This window comes from Zosterops lateralis (assembly GCF_965231275.1).
Source record: "Zosterops lateralis genome assembly, chromosome: 2".
In the NCBI taxonomy this organism is placed as follows: Eukaryota; Metazoa; Chordata; class Aves; order Passeriformes; family Zosteropidae; genus Zosterops; species Zosterops lateralis.
Window position 1 is genome coordinate 28,695,641 of NC_139763.1, and position 27,004 is coordinate 28,722,644.

At 37.2% G+C, this 27,004-nt stretch overlaps 1 protein-coding gene across 1 annotated transcript in view; it reads right to left on the reverse strand.

The window, feature by feature from the left end:
- LOC310906384 (pinopsin-like) overlaps window positions 1-27,004 on the reverse strand; it is a gene marked incomplete at both ends in the record, with an annotated part of 77,091 nt that overhangs the window by 26,921 nt on the left and 23,166 nt on the right. Inside the window, one exon of the mRNA XM_083855590.1 lies at window positions 25,745-26,070. Coding sequence (XP_083711716.1) covers window positions 25,745-26,070 — 326 coding nt within the window. The remainder of the gene's footprint in view (window positions 1-25,744; window positions 26,071-27,004) is intronic.

Below are 27,004 nucleotides of genomic sequence, written 5' to 3' on the forward strand. Positions count from 1 at the left end.
CAATTCTGTCCTTTCCTTAAAGAGAAAAGAGAATGGGTCTGTCCTTGCAGAAAACAAGTAAACCTTCCAAACACATAAACTGTTGAACAGTGATATGGGAGATAATAATAAGACTGTAGGTCACAGGAAATGATTTTAAGGTGACATGTTCTGGTTACTCAATTTAGGCATTGTGGATGTCAGTCCAGACCTCATCACTGTCCAAGTCAACTGGAAGAGCCAGACCGTTCCTGGAGGGAGCAGCCACAGCTGAGTCCATGGTTGCCAGGGGGCAACCACAGCTGAGTCCATGGGTTTTTGTCAGGCCAAACACTGGAGCCTTCCAGCCCAGACAAAAGAAGACAGCAGCTACCTGTCCCTGGGCAGGGATTTGCTGCTTTAAATATTTTTTTTTTAGCCCTCAAACAGCTTCATATGGAGAAGAGCCCTGAGCAGCACCTTGCCCAGGGGGACAGCCTGTCCATTCTTTTGCTACAGAGCCAAAAGTTTGACCTACTGCAGCCCCTTGCTCAGCTCTCTCTGGATTTATCTGGGCATGACTTATGGGACCAAGGGAATACTGGTGGCACTTCATCTACTCAGAAGAAGGCAGAAGTGCCAGGAAAGACCTGAAGGATGCTTGTGCATAGTGGTTGGGAGGTAACTGTGAGGCCCACAGTTCCAGAAGCACGTATGCAGTCAGTCCATCATATTCCTATCATCCATGGGCAAGCTGTGTTTTTTTATATATGTAAGGCAAGGGAGCTGGGCCAAAGTCAGCTATTAAGAAGGGGAAGCTTCAATAATGAAGATCTAACCTGACAGTTTTGAATTCCCCTGTGTTTTCTTTTTCACATTTACGTGAGGCTCTCCTCCTTACTTGCAGCTATGAGCTTTTTCTGATAAAGGATTTCCTTCATATTTTAGCTGCACCCATTTTTGGCTGTGAACATCTTGAAAGGTTATGAGGAATATATGGCATCCCATCCATCTAACCACTAGATGGAGAGACTATGCACCATCCAGAGCCACTTCAAGCAAGGGACATGTACATCATAATATCTTAGAAATCAGGGGTCCTGTTTGTAAGTTTTGTCATTCAAGCCACTTTCTCTTTCTCCAGCTATTTATCAAGATGGAAAACAGTATCACTAACTATACCCTGTACACCTAAGAAGTGGATGCTGTAAACATCCTTTATATAGCTTGCTCTAAACAAGCATGGAAACAGGACATTAACTGCTTTTTTCATCACAGCTGATACATCATTCCTGGATCTGTTTTTGTGCATCTTACACTCATATAACCATGTTTACTTCACTACTTCAGAACTGCACAGTGAAGAAAAGGCTATTTATGAGCAGCAATGTTTGTTGCCACCAGCATCTTTCAGTATCAGCTATAAGTGCTTGTTTTGACATGATCAAGTATTTGACAGTACAACCAAAACCAGACACAAGTAAAATATTCATAATTATCTGAGGGAAGTCTGCCAATCTTTGAACATTTAGTCTACTACAGCTTCTTGAAACGAACAGAAGGCACCTAGACTTTTTATGCAAAAGCTGCAGAAGAGGAAAATGCTGGAAAAAGATCATTCTTCTTCCATCATGAACCAGTCAAGTAAGACAGTCCTCTCTGCTGCATTTCTAAAACCAGAAAATCAGATATGGCTTCCATTTATTGGTATGAATAAACCTCTACTAAACCTTGCAAGCAAACTAAGCAGTGACTGAAATGTCAGTTGTGATGAGCTTTCTCCTCTCCAACCTCTGTGGATTCTGTCCTAGGGCAAAGCAAGGAAAAAAGGAGGAAAAAACCAACCACATCTCCAAAGCAAATAAAGCTCTAAATAGCTGTAGGAAACACACTCTCCAAGTAATCTATTTCTCAGTGTGATCAACCCCAGAACCAGTACTGTACGGATTAATAATAAGGGGGATTAAATACTTTCTTGTTAAAATAGGCAATCCTGCAAAAAGAGGGCTCACTGGCTTAAAAATTAATGCCTCCTTTGTTAGCAGTTAGGTGGCTAAGTTCAAAATGAGTGAACACTGAAGAGATGTATTGTCCTGTGGAAATGAGAGTGAACAGAAACATCTGGTTTGGGTCATCTTAAAATTCAATGGGCCTTGACTCTACAAAGCATTTACACTTACATATTCAGTGAGCAAACTGAGATTTAACCATGCACATGAGCATTTTGCTCAGCTGGGGCCACATAATGAGTTCATAGCAACAAATACAGAAGGCAGAAGCCATAAAACCACACAAGGGGCTATAGAGCTAATTATTTTGTGTCACTGTTAAGTGTAGGAATTTAGGTCCACAGGAAGCATATTATATCAGCTGAAGACTGTTTTTATTGTAAATTTTTGTTATTGAAATGAGAATTAGCTGCCTTAATGCCTCAAGGTGAAGTGATGCTTTAAATACAAAATTCATGTCTTTGTACATTGCCCTTAAAGCATAACTGCCATTGATGCTAAAATCAGCCAAGTTCTATTATGGACTTAAGGAACACTATAATCCTCTTAGATGCAGGATATTTTTTTCACTGCTAAAGGGCTTTTAGTAGCAATTTGACTAACACAGTGAACACATTCCCATATATTAAACAAGGAGCCCATGGTGTCACTCTCATCATTGATAATTCATGTTTTATCCTGACCTTCTTTATTCAGTGTATTTTCTAGCATCAGTGTGCATGAGAAGATTAAAGGTGTATATGCCCTCTATCATTTGGGTTGCATTAACAATTTGGTTTCAGAAAGAGAAGTCCATTAGGTACTCTTACAAGGACCATCAAAGTCCAACTCCTGCCCTCGCACAGGGCAGCTCCAATAATCACACCATGTGCCTGACAGCATTGTCCAAACACTAAGTTTTATAAATTCAACAAGTCCAAGTGCCAGGTGCTGCACATATGTTGGGAAAATCCCAAAAATTGCTGCAGACTGGGAAAAGTCATTGAGACTATCCCTGCAGAAAAGGAATTCAGGTTCTCACGGATGAAAGGCTGGACGTAAGCCGGCAGTGTGCGCTCTCAGCCCAGAAGGCCCAAATGCGTCCTGGGCTGCATCAAAGGAGGACTGGACAGCAGGCTGAGGGAGGTGATTTTCCTCCTCTACTCTGCCCTCATGAGAGCCCACCTGGTGTGCTTCATCCAGCCCTGGAATTCTTAACATGAGGAAGATGTGAACCTGTATTATTATATTACTACGTATTGCTGCTCTGCAACACAGCTTGCTATTATTATAAAGGTGGAAGGTCCTGAGATTACTTTCAGAAAATGACAGCAGTAACTTAGTTTAACATTCCTCTTCTTGAAAAGGTTGCCAATAAATTATATTTTTAACCAATAATTTAATAACCAAGTTCTGGTTTGTGTTAGGGTTTTTGTTGTTGTTTTGAAAACTTTTGTGATGGCTTTGACTGACTGAACAGCCCAGCTGACAATAAAGGAAAGGAAAAAATTAAAAAAATATTAAAGCTGACTTTTGATGTATTTTGTATTGAAGAATTTCTGATGCAGGAAGAGAAAATGTCAGACCTTAATTCCTTCTTGGTTTCTCTGCTCTTTCTTCCAGATACAGCAAAATGTAGAATGTGTATACACAACATCACTAATAAAGTTCAGCTGTTCAACAACAGATGAACTGACAGGTGTAAAATTTCTTTCCAGGTTTCTTTCTAGGCTACTTTATGCTAAACAGCAATATCTACCATCTACATAGAAAATTGACTGCACACTTTCCTGCACCTAAAGGAAAAATATTTTCAATCAATGACAAAAAATAACATTTTGAAATATGTATATACATATATTTGTATTTATGCAAAAATGTATGCACACCACACACTATATATCTTACAAATATATATACACACATTATATATTTCCATAATTATGTGAAAAATTTTACACCAGAGTCATCCAAATTTGGAGAAGAAAGTTAGGAAAAAGCAAGTTATGATGCAAATATTACTCACCACCCTCTTTACCTCATGAATTAAATTAACCACAACTCTTTCTGCTCTAAATATCAATACTTTTTCTGAATCTGGGGCATGAATTTAAAAAAAAAGTGTCAGGGTAATGTTTTGCCTGAAAATGGAGCTTGGCTATTCCCCTAGGTCTATTTTTGCAGGTAGGTAAGCTCCCACTCACATTTAATGCTATTTTTCACCAGGCTATCATATGTGGGTGAGAATTCAAGCTTTGCTTTCCTCTGGATTGGTAGCTGCACTCCTTGCAGTGAAATCAGACGATAAAATCTCTCAGGCACCATCTGTCTTTCAGTACCTAACCACAGTTATCCTTCCTCCTGGGAAGAGGGTGGATTTTCCCACACTTTACTGAGAGATCCTCGCACACTTTCCTGAAAATTTATACTGACATAAAGCAAAGAATCATTAAGGACACGTGGGTATGCCTTTGAAATGTAGCTATTTATATTTAAATAAGACTAATAGATGTGCTTGGATCTGCTTGTCAAATTCTACAGACCCTACAAAGAATATAAATACAAAGTGTTTTCAAAGCTCTCATCTAATTGGCATCTTTAAAAATACAGGGTTTATGCCAAAAATAGCCTGAAAATATACTCCTCTAGATGCTTTCCCTCAAATTCTTAAACACTTGCCATGGCACAGGTGTATTCAGAAAAAATCAAAACAAAAACCAACCTGACCCTGAGAAGTCTATAAGTCTTCAGTTCTTCTCTCAGCAGGACCCTTGATACTCTGATTTTAAATCCCCCTCTACAACATATCATCCTTTTTTCAACTCAGAATGGCAAGTTGGACATAGAAATTAATGTAAACAGCTTAGCTGGACAAATTAAATTTAACCAATAAGACTGAGGTTCGGGTGTACACACTTTTTTCCTTGGGAGAATTGTGCTGCACCTGAAGAAGTTAGCTCTCTCTAACCCTTACTCTGATAGGCAAGATGGTAAGCAAGGGGAAGCTGGCTTAGTGAGTTGTACCTAGCCTGGTGTTCGTAAGCATTTATTTATCTTCACACACAGAAAAGGAAGATAAATTCATTTTCTGCAGCTTGTGGACTATAGACAGCCCTTTATAAATTATATAAAATCAGTGGCTACTGGAAATAACCAGGAGCATGAGGTACTTTGTCTGTTTTTTACATTTATCTAGAATAAATACAGTTAATAAAAACCAAACCAAAAACAACCCAACAACAAAATTGCTTTTTCTTGTTAAAATTTTCATTCCTGCCTCTACAAAACAAATTTTTTAAAAAGTTCTATTTGATGGAGTTTGGGTACTCATAGCATTAGACTAAAATTTGACATTAAAAGGTGAGGACAGCTCAAAAGATTCTAAGAACACGATCAAGGAACAAGTAAGGAAAGAATAATGAATTAGACATGGAGTAAGTAACATCCATTCACTAGTGTATATTTGGCACTTTCTAGTGATTTGTCCACAGAGGTCTTTCTAGTCTGGTGCTACAGGGTCTGCCTTTTGTGATGCTGCCTTTCCCACTGGCACTTGCAGCCTTTTGGGAGAGCTATCACAGCTTCAGTCTGGGAACATCTACTCTGCCTACCCCTCTAACACTACCTTGAGGATCACCTCAAAGCAGTATTCCTCTTTACAAGAAAGGGAAGGTAGTGGGCTTGTTCAACCTCTCAGTCAGAATGAACACACTCTGTCAGAAAGGTTCTCTGAAGAGGGGGGGCAGCACGTTCACTGTAGGTAGCCAGACATTGCCTCACACAGAAACAAGATGCAGGAAACTGGGTGTGGGAGTGACTTCTCCAAGCCTGCAGCACTTGGGATCATCATGCCTTCATAAATTTGATATTGGATCTATTTGCAGAGATCCATAAATTCCATTTTTAGGAACCTTTTAAAGGATATTTTAGATATGCCATATCCAAAAGTGACTGAAGAAAAAGTGGTGCAAATAACTGGAAAAACTTTGAAGGTGTCAGATATAGCATAAAGCAGCTGGTGGGCAGCAATATGGCATGGAAAGAAATGGACGAGAGAAAGAAGCCCCAAAGTGCCCAGTCTAAAAGAACTGATCAGAGTTTATCCATGCCCAGTACTCCGAGACATGCAAGATTCAGCATTTATATGTTCTGACCATAGCTTTGTGCTATGCAGTATATGACGTGTAAAAACACACTATGACTCCTACATAATACAGAAAAGACAGGCAGTTGTGTTTTAAATACTATTTCTTCTTAGAATTTTGAACAAAACTAACAAAAAAACTCATGCTTTCTTGTATAGCTCAAAACATTCTAATTTTCTAAATGCTTACAACTTAAATGGATGAGCTTGGTGAGAGACTTCAAATTTTTTCCCCCTGTACCCTCTCTGATGGAAGACTATTGGTATGTGGAAGCAATGATGCTTGAAAAATTCTAAGTTCTAGATACATATGGCTGAGGGAGAGATATAAGTATTTTTTCTTTATTTCAGCTTTACATTGAATTATGGCCTAAAGTGGAACCATCTAGATGTCTTCCCTGCAGAGTCACAGCATCATCATTAGAAAATAGAGCAAAGGAGTATAAAAAACCAGATACAAGTATGGGGCTTTTTTAGTAAAATGCCTCTGAATTATACTTTTACCACCACCCAGGATTGTTATAGTCCAGATTAAACCACATTTTTTTTTTCCTTTGTCTGTCTTCTGAAGTTGGACATAATAGTTGAAAAAAAAAAAAAGGAAGTACGTGTTTTCTAATGCAACAGTAACACTGAAATATGCATCCTAAAGTATAATAATCATGCCAAGTAAAATATTCCCTAAGTGAAAACAAATGCCAAGTGTGACAGAGTCAGCAAAGTTTTGGGTTATAGCTTTTGTTACATATTCACAAATGTGGCATTCTGAAAGTTTATATTACTTTGTCAGATGCACATTAAAATAAATAGCAGCTGGTGGAGACAAAGGACTGAATTTCTCTGCTCTCCTACCATTTCATTTTCATGTTGTTATAAACTACTCTAGTACCGTACATTTCCTGTTACCATGATGAAGTGGTCTTACTATCTTTGAAAATAAATATTAGGGATTCCATGAATTTTAATGCATTTAAAATCTTACAGCCAGAGGGCTGGAAGGATTCTCAAGGGATTTGATGCTGTCCATCACTCCCTCCTCCCCATATGCACTAAATGCAGGACAAATACTCCTCAATCATCCTGAGAGTTACTGTCTAATAGAAAGATATTTCATATCCCTGAACAACCTTCTCCATGATTTCAACACTTGTGTCCTCACAAAACTTTTAGTAACATGTGATCTAGATCTTCATTTCTAGAAAAAGTTTCTTAGTTTCTTTTCCATTAGTGCCAGGGTATGCAAGCACAATGAGTCACAACTGCTTCTCTTTACTAGCAGTGTTTTTACATTTGAAAACTGTTCACATATCTGTTTTCAAAATGGTTTAACAAAACCAGGCAGACAAAACAGAGCACAACCAGGTGTTCCACACCTCTGCTCACCTGTCCCACAATAAGATCTATTCTGTTTGCAAAGGTATCATGTTCCCAAACCCACACATTGTGTGGGACTCACTATTCAAATTAGATCCTTTAGACTGCACTGATTCCCAGCCTGTGTTTATTCACTTGCGTGATTTCTCATTGTGCAAAACCCTGCACTTGCATTGACCAATCCTGATGTTCACTGAGTGTTAATTATAGATCAATATCATTAATGAGAGTGCTGACGGCACTTGACAGATCTCTATGAAATGGAGTCCTTAAAGGGAGTCCTCTAGGACAATATTTTCCTAGTTGCTAAGGGCATATCACGTGCAAAGAACTTGAGTTGTATCATTACTAGTTTCCCTTTTATACTCTAGAGCAGGTTACCTGTCAAAATGTGAGTACAGTTGATTCTGGGCAACTCATGTTGGCAGTTCTGATTCAGAATATTCAACTACAAAGACTTCAAAGCCTATTTAGAATAGTGAGAGGAAAAAAAAAAAACTTTAAAAAACACCTTCTACCTCCTGTTTGGTGTTCCCAGACTATGACTTAATGGGATGTCCATTGAAAGGAGGTGATTGGAAATGCCCAGGTAGTGGATCATTGGGAAACAAATCTCCTTGGCTGATGTTTCTGCAGTAAATGCCAAGCCTGATTGATAGAAAAAAAGGGTTTTCTCTTATGAATCCTAGGATTCATAAGGATTAGTAGGCCACTACTAAGCCTATTAATGCTGAGTAAATGTTAAAATCGCCCATAGCACAGAGCATTCATCTGAGAAGTGGGGATCTACTGAGTATTTCCTGCTGACTTTGCAACAGGCTACAAATGGTCTTCACTGAAATGAAGTTAACCAAGCTTGCTTAAAGGCAGGTCAGTGCTTTTTATAGAGTCACCATCATCACTTAGGGAAGAAGTGGCAGTTTTATAGCTCTAATAGCCCAGCTGGCATCCTACTGGCATTTCTAAGAGAAAGCAAGGCATTTGTAAAAGTGATGAGCTGTGTTAACTTCACCAGACTTAAGATAAATCCTTGTCATTTCTCTACAGAAAGAGCACAGTACAGATAGTGCTGACACACAATTGTAAAGTATATTGATGCTGAATTATACTGTTGATAGGGAAGAGAAATAGATTACACATTAAAAATAAAATGTGCAACTTTGCAAAACTTGGTTAGTTGGCAAGCTCTATTTAATTTTTATATGTGAACTGTAATAATGCATAAACTAAAACACATCTTCCTGATAGGCATTCTTACTTTGGAAGAAAACAGTGAAAAACACCAATAGCCCATCAGGTTATATTGGCTTTGATACTAATTCTTTTGAATCCTGAGAGGTCTGAGCCTGTAAAAGAGTATTATTATAGCAAGGAAACAATTTCAGTAAGAAAAAGACCAAAATAACCTCTTAGAAGATGACTGAGATACAAGATACCTGGCTTTGGAATGTTACTTCTAAATAATATTGCTTTTACCTGAAATTTGTTTCTCATTTGTTGAAGGGGAGTAGTATAGCAAACACAACTATATTGCGTCACTCTGCTGCTGTACAAAAGGTAGCATTTTTATAAATGATTTCTTCAGGTAGCACAGATTTCTGGGTTATAGGGGAACACAGTGAACAATACAGTACTGATGACAATTGAAAACAATCAATACTGATTCCAAATTTTGTATCCAAACAGAAAAGTCACTATCACTCTGTAATGGTTCATTTGAGCTACTTGCCATGTACTCTCACATACTCCAAGGAGACAGACAAAGGTGCAGTAAAAGAAAGTTACAAATTAAAACTACATGATGGCTATTCTGTAGTATATTTTGATTTGTTTTTGTGGTGATTAGAATCCTGAAAGAGTAAACCAGTTGAACAGATGGCAAACTGGTCTTCTGCTAGTGATACCACTGACTGTGTCCAAGAAGGCATCAGTTCATACAGCTGCAGGTTTTTTTTCAGGAGCAATCTAAGAGTAATCTAATATAGGGGTTCCACTAGAATGGTTCAGTCACCAAACATGATCAGGTAGTTATACCTTAATGTGTGCTTTAATTTAGATGAAAACAATTGTTATCAGCAAGCTTCTTGTTGACTGAGACTAACAGGAATGAGGAAAGGACAGGAGAGGATGAAAGAAAAGGAAAAAATGGTGGGGGAAAGGAAGGGCAAAGGAAAGGAAAAGAGTAAGGGCAGGGGAAGGAAGGAAGGAATTAGTGTGATATGGTCAACTCTTCCTCACATATGGAGTTGTACCTGGAAATTCAGAGCTCATGTTCCGCTTCTTAAACACTATCAATATACACAGGGTTCTTAGTGGTACTCTATGTGGGCCAGAATTCTTTCTAGCTTGGATCATATTATATTAATCATATTATATTAATCTTGGAATGTGGGATTTCACCTCTAGTGTCTGAAATGTAGTACCATACTTGAAAGACATTAATATTTGAATGTTGGTTTCTGAGGATATTTCTCTCACTTTTAATCTCTCCTTAAACACTACTTCTGTAGCTCTGACAGCACTTGTTACCCTTTTTGCATCTTTTCTGTCTTTCTTATATTCTTTTCAAATGGATGACCAGTATTCCTAGCAATATTCAAGTTTATACAATGGTATAACACTGGGGATGTTTCTTTCAACCCCTTTCCTAGCAACTTCTAACATCTTATTTATTTTTATTTTCCTGAATAAAGAACTGAACTGTTGCTCTGATTTTTCAGCCTTCTGATGTTTTTACATTTCTGTACTGGAGTTCTCCCGCTTGTAACAAACAAAGACTGATGTTTTGTAAATAATACATTCCTTTCCAGGGGGAAGAACAAATTGATGGATTTCTGATTTGACCAGTGGGGCCGGAGAGGTGTTAACCTCGTTCTCCAATCGCTGGTCAAAGTCCAAACCTTATTTAAACCCTAAACCCAAATAAACTGCCTTCATTCTTGTCTTACAACCTGACAAGTGAGTGAGGTTTTTTTGGGTCTGTCTAGTGACACTGAACTTTTCATTAAATTACCCAAACTAACTCTGCCGTGTCTTTGAAGGGTGATAACCAGGAGCCTTTTATCATTCATGTATGTATATATATGATGTATGATAAAGTTACTTTGCACAAATAACTGCACCTCAGGTACTCTTGATCTGTGACACAAAGCTACTCATGCCTTATTCTCAGCTTTCCTGCTTCAGACAATTGTTGGCCATTGTCCCTTGCTTTCCTAATCAACTGCACTCACTTCCCAATTGATGATCCCATCTCCATGGATATTTACTGCAAGTCTATTAAAGGAGGCTGTAACTACTTAGGGTGTCACACACTAAGGATGGACATTCTGCGCGTGGCAAGCAGTCAGATCTGTGCTTCAATCTGCATATTAACACTACTTCCAATTGTGTAATATATCCTTTATTTTGCAAGGAAGAGACTGGCACTAGAACAATATTTTTTTACAACCTAATTTTGTTCTGGATATGCTGCTTTTTGTTTTTTGGACAATTACAGCCAGGAAAAATCAACACAGACATTTTTAATAATTCTTTAGAATTCCTTCTAATTCTAATTTCAATAGGGTCAATATGGCTGGGACAATTAGTGTCCAGCCATAAACTATTCTAGCAATGGTTCACTAATAAGTCCAACCCCCTTTGAGTCAGTATTTATTAAATACAGATATTGCAAATTCAGCTCACTCGTAGGCAACACTTTCATTTCTGAGTTTTGGGACAGAAGAATTCTTCACAGTGCAATAAGTAGGGATAGACACAGTTAGAGCCAGTATAAAACCTGTCCAGTGTGAATTTAATGACCTCAGAGATGGTGTAGTCATATAAAATTCTGCCATTCTTCTGGAAAGGCTGAAACTAATCGAGCAAACCTGTACCTCCCTAAGGAAAGGTCAAAGTAAAAAGAAGAATGAGTTAACAAGACGATTCAGCAGGCTGGAATTGTATTTCTTTTAACTTGACATTTAGACTGAATTAACATCCTGAACTTACTTGGCAAGCAATGGAGACCAAAGCAAATCCATTCAATTATATATTGAGAAAACCCAAAATGTTCCAGGCTGACGTGACTAAGCACCTACTGAGCCTTGACCATCCTGGAGCACAGAAGCATAAGCAGAGCAGAAGAGCATTTACACTATTGAACAGTGAAAGAATACATACAAAAAGAAAATTCTCCCAGGAATGGCGTGTAATTAATAAAAGGCCAAGGCTGGACGACCAACCACAGTTACAAATTTTCTTCAGAAAGATTAAACACTGATGCAGAAAGGCCAAGTTGGAGCAATGTGAAAGCCAGTTCTTTCAACTTGACATTTAAACTGAACTAATATCCTGAAGTTGCTCAGGGAGCAAAAGAGAGAAAAGCACCAGGTAAGGCCTTTAAGGACTTTTATTGAGGTCTTGCAAGCCATAACAATAGAGAAAGTAGAAATATTAAAGGTGATTTTGTTAAATGAACTTTCTCAGAGACAGGTGTTTTTAAATGCCCAGTTCTATGCTGAGGGCATCAGAGCAGAGCAGAGTGCTACTGTTATTTAACCAGGGATAGATGCAACCAGGAAGAAGTGGCAATATGCATTCTCTTTTCTGTGCAATGTAATAGCTTGTATGAAATGTTTTACAGACATATAACCAAATTTTAAAATATGTTTAATGGGACTGCCAATGGGAATGAAAAAATGTGTATACTTCAGTGTGTTCCAGGTAGGGAAAGTTCCATTCTTTATAGGAGTGTTTGCTTGATTTTTGTCTGTCTGGTTGTTTTTAATTTAGTCTCAGAATATTTATGAATTTCTTCATTTTTGATTTCTGTGCAGGTCGGTTTTATTCAAACTTTGTTTATATTTAATCTTTAATAAGCTAGATATCAGTAGCAGGATCTCAGGTAAATGGAAATCTATGTTGCTATGTTTGGAGCGGTTTCAAGTGAAGTGTTATATTACCAGATAAAATTAATATCACAGCCTTCTGAAACTGCAATGTTGTGCCTCTTCTGATAAATATTGCTGAGATCTCCTTAGAAAACACCTTACATGCTTTTGATTACCTTAGAAGCGATTTAGTTAACAGGTCTCCCATTTAAATTCAGATTACCACTCTCAAGTACAGGAGAAGGTCTGGAATATACCCTAAGGCAACCCTAGCACATACTCATCTGTGATTAATTTAGCTGCTTAGCAGATGTCAGTTGTGCTACTACAAGTCAAATAATCACCCATTCATTGTAAGCCTGGTGACTCCACCTCAACCCAGAGACCACTGTTTGTTGTTTTAAGATGTGTATGGTGCTGACATTTTAAAAGAAGAACCATGGAAAAACAAAGATGCTTAATGAAGAGGGAAGTGAAGTCTCAGGACCCTAAACACTATAAATTAAGAGTGAACATTCACTCTTTTTAGTTTTATACCTTGAAATAACAAGGGAAGAATGAATTAAGACCACAAAGGGGACAGTGGTTAACTTACAATGAAAACTCTATCAAATAGAAAAGTTGGAGAGTCAACAAATTAAAAATAACTTAAGAACTAGAGTAAAACACCTTATGCATATTTCTCTGAAGGAAACATTAGCTAATTAAAACCTTATCTTTTTCTTTCCTATCCCTTACCTCTGCACAGAAATATTGATTTACTGTGTAAGGATTCCTGAGCTTTTTAACATGAAGATCTTTATAATTAAGCAGCTGAAAAGTTCACCTAACAACTGCATTACTAATGACGTGAAATTCAAATGATACATCTGCCTAATAAGAAGAAATGTAAAACTGACTACATGGTGTTATCATGATGGGTATCATTTCTCCTGGGAAGGTTCGGACAAGCACTCCCTCAGTAAAGGAAGCTCCTCATAAAGCAAGTCAGGGGCAAACTGGAAAGTGCCTGAAATGTATCTTTCTTCCAGAAGGAGCAGAAGTTTTGAAAAGCTGTATGTTAGTACTTAGTTTTAAAAAGCCTCAGAAGCCTCTACATAGTTCACAAAGATGAGTTTCACTCTGCTGGAGCTACTCTCCATCAGAGTGCAGTGTGTTTTCCCAGACCTGCCCAGGAGCAGCCACCTGGCCCCTACAAACTGCACAAATTCTCTGCTGTGGCCAAGGCAGTGGCTTTGAGCACAGACTGCTTCCTTCCTCCTGCTCCAGCCTGATCTTCCCAGTTATTCCCCTGCATCACAGTACACACAAATGAACAAACACACAAACAAACAAACAAAAACATTATTAGTCACCCAGCTGGCTGCCCCAAGTTGCTGTGCTCTAAGGTTATATTCTACCAAGGCCAGTAACTAAAGGCACTTAGAGTATTGGTCATCAACTATTATTGACTCAAATTAATCCAAAGCTGCCTGAAATATAGATCTGTGTTTAAAATATTATAGGGCCTATTTCTGCTGTAATTTTTCACTTGTGACAGTGGCCCTCACTTGACTATCAGGCTAACTGAAATAAGTATAGTACATATAGTAAGACAACAGATACTTGTAAATTGAAGTATGACCCCAGTCTCAATCTACTACAGACAACACAAGCTGATTTCCACTGATTCACCACAAGACAGAGACAAGTAGTCTGCAAAGCAGCAACAATTTAATCAAGGGGAAGAATTCCACAAAATATCCTGGCTGTTTATTTTAACAAGAAAGAGGGAGAAAATTCAAGTATAGACCTATAAACCCCACAACAACGCTTGTGATAACACAGATTTGGGTTGACTGCATGAACATGAGAGAACACGTTCTTAGAACATCAAAATTAGTGTGACTTCTCAACACTCCTCTGCTGTAATGATGAGGCAAAGTGAGCTGAAGACCAGTATTTGCACCTTTACCCTTGTTAAGCCCCAGGAGAAATGAACTATTATGTGAATGCAAGAGCTGCATGTTGATTATCATACCACATATGCATACTGAGCAAGGTGGAGAAGATGGAGAAGGTTGGAAAAGCTAGAAACACAGAAACCCTCTTAACATTCTATAAGACAGCTTCACCACAACAGAAGTGTTTCCTTGGCAATTTACAGATCAGCTAAGGTCAAAAGAATTCCTAGCACAACATTCTTGCACTAGGGAACTAAGTCACAAAAATGAAATCATCCTATGGGAACATGCAAATCTGAGACATCTCTGGTGGTATCCAAGTGTCCCTGGGCTTCTCTCTTGTTCCTTGACAATATGCTTGACAGAGACCAAAAAATGCCCATCCTTTTAGTGCTTTGTTACCTCACAGAGCTATTTTATTCAGGACACTGGATCTCACAGACATTTTAGGCCATCAGCTCCAAGGGTTTCCAGGATCTTTGGTTCCATTTTACCTTGGCTACGTGCTGCTGTACAAAAGTATCAGGGCCCTGAGTGGTTTCAGGGTCAAGAGGATGTTGTTTTATTTTCAACATCTAAATGTTCCAGAGGAGGATTATGTAAAAATAAAATACTGATGAATTGCTGGTGAAACTGGTGAAAAATAGTGAGGTTAAGATTTGTGTTGTGTGTGTCCCCCTTTTTCAAGAAAATAAATACATCCATCAAAAATCTCTAACTGGAAAAAGACCAGAAATTCTGTTTCTCAAGCAGGCCTATTTATAGTATGCACATTTGTCTGAAGTCAAGGAAGAAAGCCAAAATCTTAGACATTCATGTGAACACAAAGCACTTTTTCATATAACAAGCTGCCTTTGAAGAAAAAAAGAAAATTCCAGTTTTTGTAACATGTGCACACACACAAATTAAAACTAAACCTTATTGGAAAAGGAAGATGTGGAATAGGGGCATATTTTTAAAAGCATGCATAACCATGTCCATCCTACTGCATAAAACTACTTCACAAAGTGAGATAAAGCTCTTGTCCCTGAGCGTCCATCCTGCTTAACTGTCAACATGCTTGGATCCCCTGCAGTTTCGCCTCACAACTCTCTAAGAAGATGCCCAAAAATAACCGTGGTCATTTCCACTAGATGGCTTGGAAAAGGCTGCACAGGGTTTGGCTCCATCCTTTCTACATAGATCTCCAGCTTGCGCCACAGGCTTGCACTCACACACACCTCTGCTATATTCAGCTCCACACCAGAGGAGCACACAACTCTGTTGAGCTGGAAGTCAGCCCTTATCTTATTTTAGACACTTTGTTTTGGCAAATAAAGAAGATATGAACTATCATCTTTGAGGGACATGTAAGGTTCAGAGGATGCTCAAGGCCAAATGTTGTGAAGTATGAACAAAGGCAGCTTGTACTATTTGTTTCAAGGTCAAGTAAGGTCCCTGACCATGTAGAAACATGTCAACATTGCACATGCAGACTTATCTAGTCTGCATGCTCCTGCATACAGAGTCCACATAAACATATGCAAAAAAAATTGTTCTGCTTCTACAGTGTGTGTGATTTAAAAGACTGGCCTGCTCACTTCAGATACATGTTAAATTTCAAGACGGTACAAGGCTGAAGACAATATAAGCTTGCATCACTTACAAAATGTTGCACTTACTCTCATTTAATCTGTCATATTCATATCACATCTGAGTTTAGCTCCACTGAAAATAGATTGTGGTTTCATAAAGGAAACATATGTTTCAGTCTAGCTCTTTAGCAGGACGCTCATCATAAAAATATGAGATATAGTAAGTGATAAAAATATTACAATATGAGTAATCACTGAGCAAAAGTAATATCCATTACAGGTAGGTTAGGCCACCTTAGCTTTAGCCAGGTTAAGCTCAAGATACAGGATCAGAAAACATTGGAGCTGGTAAGACAAATCTTACTGGGTTTTCTCACCTTTAGTTTTTGGAAGAAATAGTTTTAGTTCTAACTATCCAGGGAATCTAAGTTTTGACTTATTTACTTTATGGTGAAAAAAGTATGATCATTATAATTAATTTACATAATTTAATACATTTCTATTATTAAGATAATACAAGCATGACAACTCAATTGTATTTCTCTGGCCGTAAGCCTTCAATCTGTGTTTTATACAGAGGTACTCATGCAAGATTCAACTGATATGGTAAAAAAATCCTACCTAGCAGGTGGCATTACAAATTAATGAGACACTGGATTAGAAATTTTGAAACAAAATGTATTCTAGATTTTACGTGTTTAACTCTCTTCTTTTATATGCTTTTGATTTTCATTCCGTAAGCACATCATCATTGGCATCCCTTTCAAACCTCTGTAGCACATGGATATTTCACACCATTGTTCTCCACTATATGATAAAGTTCTCAGGTAAAATTATTTCCTTCAGTTACTGCAAACATATACTGCCTCAGGCACCTTTGAGATTTTCAGTAGTGGAAAGGGGGCTAAATCACAGAACCAATGAACAGTAATAGCTATGACAAATGCCCCTGGCCAAACCTTGGAGTAACATGGGACTAATGTTGAAATGAAATAAGCATGGAAAAGTCAAGGCAAACATCCTTGTTAACTCACTTTGCTCCACTAGCAAAAAGCAGAAGTACAGTTTGGCTCACTGGAGTTCTTACAGCACCTTCCAGTAACTAAAGGTGACCTATCTACAAAAAAGCTTAAGAGGGACATTTTAGGTGGGCATGTAGTGGTAGAACAAGGGGAATGACTCCAAACTGAAAGGGCAGGATTAGATTAGATATTACAGAAAAATTCTTTACTATGATAATGGTGAGACCCTGGAACAGGTTGCCCAGAGAAGCTGTGCCCGGGAACTATTCAAGGACACCTCGGATGGGGCACTGAGTAACCTGGTGTAGTGGAAGATGTTCCTGCCCATGGTAAGGGTGTTGGAACCAGATGATGTTTAGTGTCTCTTCCAACCCAAACTTTTCCATGATTCCACGCTTGTGACTAAAGGCTTTAGTATGTACATTATAGTTTACATGCTGTGAACCAAGGCCCTCTGCTTTGACTTCCCTCCTGGGCAGCACTGGCTGGGGACTGGCCTCTCACACCACGGCACAGTTAATGTGTTACCAAGTGCATGGTGAGCACCAGGGAAGGCCTTTGGGCATTGCACATTTCTTGTTTTCATGGCACAGCAGTGTCCCTTTGCAGACAGACCTTCAGAAGTGTTTCTCTAGGGGACAATGCTACATTGCTGCTACATGCTGGACAATTAATTTTCCTCCAAGTCTTCAGTCAGGGAGTCTGCCTAAGGTCACAAATTAGTCTCTGAATTGAAGTTAAACTACAGAAGAGTAAGTAAGTGTAGCTAAGTTCTTGCATGCTGAAATATAAGTACAAAACTCTGCATGTTTTGCAGAGAAGAGCAAAACACTCTTCTGTACATTTAACCTTTCCAGTTTTATAACTGATGAGCAAAAAACAAAACAAAACAAAAAACAAACAAACAAACAAAAAAAAAAAAAAAGAAAAAAAAAAAAAAAACAAACCTAAAAAAGAAGCAAAATAAAAACCCTCTCATGCTTTTTCTTATCAGGAAAAACCTTTACTAAATCATACCCTGAACTGAGATGTTATGAGTGCTTGGTATTGATGTACACCATTTGCTGTAAACTGAAAGGCTCATGAAACCACAGGCCATTTTTTATGTACATAATGCATCTAGAGATTAATGGATCAGGTCTTAAATTTCTATTAGGTTGTTATTAAAGATTATGACAGAGTTATTTTCTCCTTAGTTTATCTAAAGTATGAAAAGTGGCAAACCCAATGAATTCCTATTTTCTGACCAGTCATTAATTTGATTTACAATGAATTTGTACAGTGCCTGATTTACACTAAAGTTTTATCACTGCTTCTCTGCAAAACGCAGACAATTAACTAATGATTTATACTGCTGCAAGCACAGGGGAAAGAAAATCATAATCTTTTCTCATGTCTGTTTCCCTTCCAGTATGATTAGGCTTCAAAGACAAATCTGATGACATGCTTTAACATTTGGTAGACACTTTTTAATCAGAAATAATGAGAACAACCCTGAGTATACCAGTCACTCATGAGCTAGACGTGTCTGTGCAAGCACAGCTGTTGGTACCTTTAAAGACTTTGAAAGGTATTTTATGTAGGATTGATTTACCATACCTTTACTCTCCTAAAAGCTGAGATGGCAAACTTGTAAACTTTGCAGGAAAAAAACAAAAAAGAAAAAAAGAAAAATATGAGCTTTCTCCTTTATTTCTCAGGATCTGACATTTTTCTTCACTGTTACAGAAAACACTGAACTTCATTCCCTGGAAACAGAATCCTTTAATAAAAGCTGGTATATATGTAGTGCACAAAACTGAAATATTTTTGCAGTTGAAAGCAGAAAACCACAAATCAATACTATATTTACAGTGTTTTCGTGATAGCTAACTAATAATCACTTCAGCTCCCGGGAAAACCCTAATAGTTATGAAAGAGTACAAGACTAAGTGACCTCTTTAAAAATTAAGCATGCTACTAAATCTTCCTTCTAGCTAATGAAAGCAACTTTTTATTCAAACAGGTTTCCCATTAAAAAACACAACAAAAAAATCAGCTAACAGGAATAATCAGCACTTACTTCACTGAAATACTCTTGAACAAAAATGTAAGGATAGAACTGTCTGAAACATGAAATACTTACATCTGAAAATTCCTGTTTATGAAAGTATGAATGTCAGAAGTTAGTTCCAGAATGCTACAGATTTTGCTTGAAAAGTTATGCCATGGTTGTACTTCATATTATGTCCTGGCATTAAATAACAATGACATAATGGCACAATAATTTAACAGTTATAGCATTTTTTTGAAAATAACTGAAAACAGGTACCGTTAAAAAATAATAATTATTGATACACCATATTCTCTTTTCAAGATCAAATTATTTCCTTGTTTTAACATAATTTGCTTCTTTTAATGCTACTCATCTTATGTATCAGCAGCTGAAAAAAAGTTGCTGGTTTTGAGAATAATCTCCTTGATGTGATTTTCTTTCTCTACTGAGTATAGAGGGAACGTAGAAAAAAAAATAGGCTAGATGGGTTCTTAAAATGCCTTGAATTCTCACAGGTAATTTCCCAAAACTATGTGCTTTTCTTCAGTACAATAGGAACAGTAGCATCAGCGTTGCACAGCCTTGGAAAATCAGTGTATATTCACAGCATCTTCAAACCGTCAAAGGAAAAGAATGTATAGAAATCACTGAAGGGAGGAAGGAGGAGATCTATCAATGTAAAGAATGGTGTGAGGGTAAAGGAGAAAAGAAGCAATGGGACTCAAGGGCTGTGAAGAGGAGAGTGGTTACAGAAATTATCAGAAAATTTTAAACAGAAAGAGTTGATATGCAAGGATTTCTTATGTATGTAATACCTCTACAGATTGCAATCTGAGTCTAAATAAATTACATATTCAACAGAACTTAATAACTTACTAAGAAATAGTGAGATGCAACTTTTGGGGTTTTTTTCCCAAGTATTCCATGGCTTTTTTGTTCCAGATATCACCTCACCTATAGAATCCTAATAATTTTGATCATGTTTAGAAGCCAAGAAGACTTGAAAATAACCAGAACTTCAAAGAACTGATCACTGATCACAGATACACAGTATATGCAGTCTAATATCTTTCAGTGCTCCTCCTGAAACAACAAAAAGCAGTCAACTTTTCTACTGGAGATATGATCCAGAAATTCTGAAAAAGATAGTGTTACACCAAAATGTAAATTGCTCTCTTAAAGCCCATTCTTATGGCAAATACCACAGAATCAAAGAATAAAAAAAACCCAGTGTCTACCATCACAAAATATTCCTGTTATCACAGAATACAAAAAATGCCAGCTCTGAGTTCTGGCTGCAGAATGGCTTCCATAGGAAGATTTCAGCAAAGGTCAAATAACTTCCCAGCAGGCAGATGTTGAATATTTACTGCTCGGTGCTTGTTGAATGCTGTACAGAAAATTTGGACTTTATTTTTTTTTTTTTTTATGATAGGCTGTATTAGTTTATAGCAGTTGATAATCCAGCTGATGCCTTTCATTACATTTTGTAAGTTTATTACAATTCTCTCACCCTGAGACTTCTATTTTAATAAGTTCCCTTTTATTCATGACAATGTGACAGAAAACATCTATTAATTAATTTGCCAAATAAATCCTTTTGCTTTGAGTGAGATGTAATTATATATTTATGGCAAAAATTAAAGGCAAAAAAATTATTTATCTTTTTTCTCCTATGCCACCAGAAATTAGGAGGGAAAGGGTTTATGAAGATCCAAGGGAAAGAAATAAAATTTATGAGTATATGGTAAAAAATTCAAGATATGGCTGTCTAATGAGTGTAGCTGATTGTTTAGGCTTAGATGCAGCAAGGGTCAAACATCTTGAAATTAAGCCAAATCCTGAATGTACTTAATGACCTCTGAAGGGGATGATCTACAGGAACCATACAACCAGGTCTACATCATCTTCATCTGAATTACTTTTCTGACAACTTATTTTTTAACTAAACAACTAGAAAAATTTTGAGCTTTGCGCCTATAACTACAAACCTGGTTTTATTTAGGGTTCTAAGAAGTTAAGATTTAATGGTGCATAATTGCTTTGTCAGTTTTCTCAACATAAATCATAACTTCAGTGCCATCCAAGATGAAGTTTCAGAAAATCAAGTTGCTCTATAAATAGGCATATGAAACACATGAAGGAATGATGGAACAATAATTACATTCTCATCCTACTCTTTATATTATGTGAAGATTTTTTTCAGTTTAAATCCTAAGCATTCTGCCCTAATGTGTTATCTTCCTCCAAATTATCATTTCCAAAAGAAATGGAAAACTGAAAACAATCACAGGTGTGGCCCTTCTACTTTGTTGTCCTTTCCTGGCTATTTTAATGAATAATGATACAATAAATGTTTTTACAGGTATTGTTTAGCCATTCCAAATAGTAGATATAAAACAAGATTAAGGAATCAGAAATTTTTAAAATTTACCTCTTTTATTTCCTTTTTCTCTTAGACTTCCTGCGTGGGCATAGGAGATTTCAAAACCACCACTGTTGCTTATAACCAAATCTTTAACAAATAACCTAGAGTCAAAATCTCACCATGCAGATTTAAAAATTAGTATCCTTGGGTTTATAACCAAGTGGAAATTTCACTCTGAGGCATTACCTCTTACATAAGAGATGGAAGCACTTCTCCTCCACTCAATTTGGTACTTTGAAATCTGGAAGACAGAGGAATTGACAGCTCTTTAACTATAACTTTGACTTTCCCAGTTCCCCAACAAGATGACAAGACTCATAGAAGTCAGGAGATGGGATAAAAAAGGGTTATCTGTTTCTCCTATGATATCAGGAAATCAGAAATCATGTATCACCTTTCAAAAGAAACAAAAAAAATGCTGTAAAGGGAAATAGTTGGATAATTCCACTACCTGAACTAATATTTGGTCACTAGTTAAAACTAGAAGTTTTTGAGGAATTAAGCAATAACAGGTGGATCACAGGGTGGAGAACAAGACATACTGGTAAGACCAACTTCTGCCTAATATAGTCTTTAAATTTTCCCTAAATATTTTTTCTGTTTTCTTTCTTTTTTTGTTTTTCAAAGACAAAGTAGAACTGGAATAATGACAGGAAAACAAAACAAACCAAAATCATTTATAGGACTATCAGGTCCTATAAGTCTATCTGCTCCAGAACCCCATAAAACATTGGCCCTTTGCCCACTTCAACACAGTCTCTTGCAGAGTAAAAATTGCATGTAATTGACTGTAATTACATGCATGTAATTGCATGCAATTGCCTGCTTACAGTCCTTTTTATTGTTTTCCACATCCTAGCTACGTTTCACCAAAAGTTGTTAAGCTTTGTTCAGGCACAGCTTCCAATGAAAGAAGACTGACAATGAGATGAGAGTTTTTTATAAAACCAAGCTGAAAACTTTTCTTGAAACATCCTTCTGGGACTCTTCTTGTCCTTGGGCAGGATTTTTGCATGTAAGTAGGAGATAATACAGGCTGAAGAGATCTCTTTCTAAAAGTTTGGCTAATTTTCATTAGGCTGGTTCACATGAGTTCTCTGGGTCCCTCAGTGGAGGGTTTTAATCACATTGTGTCTTTTGTGCCACAGTGATCACAATGCTAATATCTGTAATTCCACATTTGGGAGCCCACTTTTCAAAGTGTAAACAACTGACACTGACTTCACAAAGAACATTTTTCCAGAGGGAATGAAAGAACAGAGTCACAGAGAAGCATCATAAGCCAAAAAAATGAAAAAAAAATGTGATTGTACAAGGAAAAATAAACCATCCTCATTTTCCTTCCCTTGCGCTGTAGAATGCGCATGAATAAAATTTTGTGAGGGAGAAAACTTTGCCCCTTTGATCAGACTTAACCATCTAGATAAAGCCAGCCTGGGAAAAACCTCCATAAATTAAAAAAAAAAAAAAAAAATCCTAAGGGTATTCAGGCACGATAAACTGCAAGATCTCTGAGATAGTGGTGGAGTTGTGTTTTAATGTGTTTTATTGGCATCATTTATACAAGGATGTTATTGACTTCTAATTCCTTGAAAGATGATCTTTCATAAAATCTGTATTACTGAAATTCTTTTTACCTCTACAGATTGCAGATGACTTCGTGGGATCTATTAATTTTTCAAGTGACAGAATGCTACAGCACCTGACTAAATTTAGAGAAGAAAAAGAGAAAGGCAGACCTATAATCACTGTCTGCACAAAGAAAAAAGGAAGGCACCATGCCAATTCTTGCATTATATATCCCAAATATCTCAAGACATTTCTTCCACCTCAATAAATTTACACTGCACTATTAATAATGGCATAACTCCTGCACTCTTGATTTCAGAGTGCAATACCATTGTTGCTACAATGCTCTAACTTAAAAAAATTCTACAGATCTGGCAAAATTATGAAATGCACTCAGAAGATGTAGCAAGGAGCTGAATTTCAGATAATGCACTTACTATGTTTGCCATGCTCCCATATTGATTCAAATACATAACACAGAGAGTCACAGGACTTTAATCTACAAGGCCAGAAAATGGCAAGATAATTTTTTTGCCCACACCAGAAAGTTACAGCATTATAATGAAAGCAACTTTCTTAACCTTCTTTAAATTATCCTACCTACTCTTTGTACTTTTATATAGGAACTACTACATGTTCATTTGCATATTGCTCATCTCTTCCTGTAGTCTGAAACATGACATACTTCAGCATTTCATGAACTTTCCTGTTTATTGCAAAACACTTAAAGGACCTCAGACCAAAAGGAAAGAAGTCTGTACTTCATTGACTGTGTCATGATATGTGCATTAGAAATTTATATGTCACCAAAAAAATATGAAATGTAAGGTTTTAGGATTATAGTGATTAAAATAGTTCCTGTGACATCACAGAAAGCTGAGGACTGGTGAGTTTTCTGGTTGAGATTCTCTTTGATAAATGTAACTCATCAAGAAAATCTTTTACAAACACCAAGAAAGCGTTAGACATTTTGTGTAAAAAATTAAGGTTTAGCTATTCAAGGACTTCACAAATACTCAGGCAGCTCTTAGGACCCCTAGCTATAATAACTTTAAAGATATAAGCTAATCCCCACTGAATTTCCTTTGCATTTAAGAAGTATTAGTTCCCTAAGGCCTGTCCCTCCAGCAGGTTATGCAAGATTGGGCTCAATTTTCTTTCATTTCCACCATTTACAAAAGTTTTCAGGTTCCTTTAACCTCAGCACCCCACAAGCTTGCAGATCACTCTGGAAGGCATGGGGAGAATGGAGGAGAGAAGATTGTGTAAAACATTCTTCCTTCCTTCTTTTATTTTTTCCTCTGGACAGTGGACTAACCAATCAACCTAACCTTCTACCCAGTCTAATCTAACCTTCTACCCAGTTCATGATGAAATACAAAATGGCTATAGAGTGCACATATAATTTCTATAATATTTTGTTCCCTCAGTATGTTTGCCACAACTACTTGAAACCCATCAGGCAGACCAGTGAGATTATGAATGCCTTTGATAAAACCAAATTAAAAAAAAAAAAAAAAAAAAAAAAAAAAAAAAAAAAAAAATAGAAAGAATAACACGAGTCTACATTTAGCACTAGAGGCTAAAGTATGTGCTGCAGAAGCTTCATCCATGCAGGTATTTGTATATTGTGGATGATGACTGTTGACAGCAAGGGCAGTGAAGGCTGAAGGAAAGAGAAGCCAAAATTTTAAGAAATGTGTACCTTCTGCATGTTTTTAATGCCACGTATTCCAAGATCTTTCTTCTTACTTTGAGGTGACAGCAAAAGAAACTGCTGTCCAGAGATCAGATATGGACTGATACTTCACTTGAATGGTTTGCAATCACAGGAATTTTTTTTCCATATTTATATTGCACAATTTTAAAGAAGAGTACTAATGTGTGATTCATCAAAGGGATTTTACTGGCCCACTCAGTATTCAAAGAAGAGAACATTTCCCACTTGGGCTTTCACTGTTCTCAAAGTTTTGACAAATTGTGTAAAACAATCAAACTTAATTTCTTATGACTAATCAAAGCAAACTACATTCACGTTAATTCTGTAGGAGAGCCTCAATTCAGCTTTTTTTCCCTTTTAACACCCTTAGTTAATTCATCTGAACATTTTATAGAATTGCTTTTTAGAGAACATCTATACATTAATTCCTCTCTCATTATTCATCATTAAACCCTTTCATTACTGTCCCAAGAGTATTTAAACTTCACAATACCACACCTTTTCAGGGTCTTCTGTTTCATTTTGGAATATCTGCAGTGCACCTTGAATCACTGAGAGAAGTACCATTGTAGTAGCAGTAGTACTAGTATAGTAATGGTAGTTGTAGTTAAAAGAAAAATTTGAATGTGGCCTAGAATTACAAGAAGTTGATTCTTGGGATAACTCAATAAATCATGGTAGAATTACATTACTGTAGAGTTAAGATTCCAGAGATTAAGAAGCAGAAATTATTAAATGTTATACTCCAAAATCAGGAAGAGGTATTTGCATGGATGTCTAATTCATAAACAGGTAAACATGTATTTTTACTTCACTACAAATGTAAACTTTACTCTGATACGCTGTTTTTCCCATATACCGGTTTCCACAGTATTACCAACCACAAAATCAGTATCTGTATGACATTATCTCTTTGTTTTGGCTGGAGCTTCAGGAGAATTAAAAAGATTGGTGAAGACCTCATGCTCCTTCCTTGAGGATTTCTGCAGTCTTTTCAATTTCATTTTGGCTTGCTGACTTGCTCTCAGTACCATTGGTACTTCCAAATTTGATACGAGAGCAACGCAGAACCTGCCTCAGAGCAGGCTGCACCATGAGAGCAGGCAGGAGCTTACCTGTTTGACGGCGTACAGGAGGCGCCCGTAGCAGTACATCATCACCGTCACGGGGACAACCAGGCAGAAGATGAAGAGACAGATGATGTAGGAGGTGGACTCAGCTGACTCTGAGGACCAGCGTACAGAACAGCTTGTGCCTGCACCTTCCACCCCATAACTGCTCCAGCCGAGCAGGGGTGGCACGGTCCAGACCAGGGAATAAATCCAAGAGCCACCCACGGCCAGCAGAGCCTTGCGGAAATCGTGGCTGCGCTTGTGGCACAGGGTGAGGGTGCTGTAGCGCTCGTAGGACAGCACGGCCAGGGAGATCAGGGACACGACGCCTGCAATGAGCCAAGCAACATAAAGGCTTACTTCCATTATTTTGCATGTCTCCATTCCAAATCCCAAGAAAGCAGAAGATTTTTTTTTTTTTTGTTATTATATATTTGAAGCAACAGTGAAAACTATTTCCATTATTCTCTATATTTTAAAATTCACTGATCCTGGTTGCTCTGTCCATCATGTCAAATATTTTTAACTCAGATTTATCTTACATTGGAACATTTTTATACTTGAGAAATATTCATCTTCTAGTGAGGTTTTCAGCTTTATCTGTTTTAGTATTACTCAAGGGAAATCAATTTTCTATCTGAGCAAATAAAATAGTGAAAGATTCCCTTGGCAAGAACTATTAAATTTTTAAAATCCATGAGCATTTCCAAATACTGCATTGACTTTCACAGGCCAAAAAAACCCAAAAAAACAAAACTAAACAAAACAAAACCTCCACACACACCCCCAAAAAAACTACCCAACCAAAACAAAACCAAAACCAAACAAAACCCACCCAAACCAAAAACAATATCAAAACCCCCCCATATATTCAAGACTGGAGGCCCCAAAGAAAAAGAAGCTTTTGCTTCTTTTAGTTTCCTCATCAGCTAGATGAACCTTCAGTTCTGATCATTCATAAAAGGAAAAAACAGACAACCACATAATGACTGGTATATGGCAAGTTGCAACTTTATTTATATATATATTACACAATCAGGTTTAAAGTGATTCAGGTTAATATTAAGCCCTAGGTGTCATAAACCCATTATATCTTGTAGAGGAAAGGTTTAAAATTTGGGTAGTAGGATATTTCCAATCTCTTTTTCAAGGTTTGGGGCCCAACCCCTCAACAAAACTTCATGGCTTTCCATGGCAGGCTCTTAGTCACCTGAAGAGAGGGTTTTGTTATTTCCTATGGTTTTGTTCTCCTTGCAGCTTCCT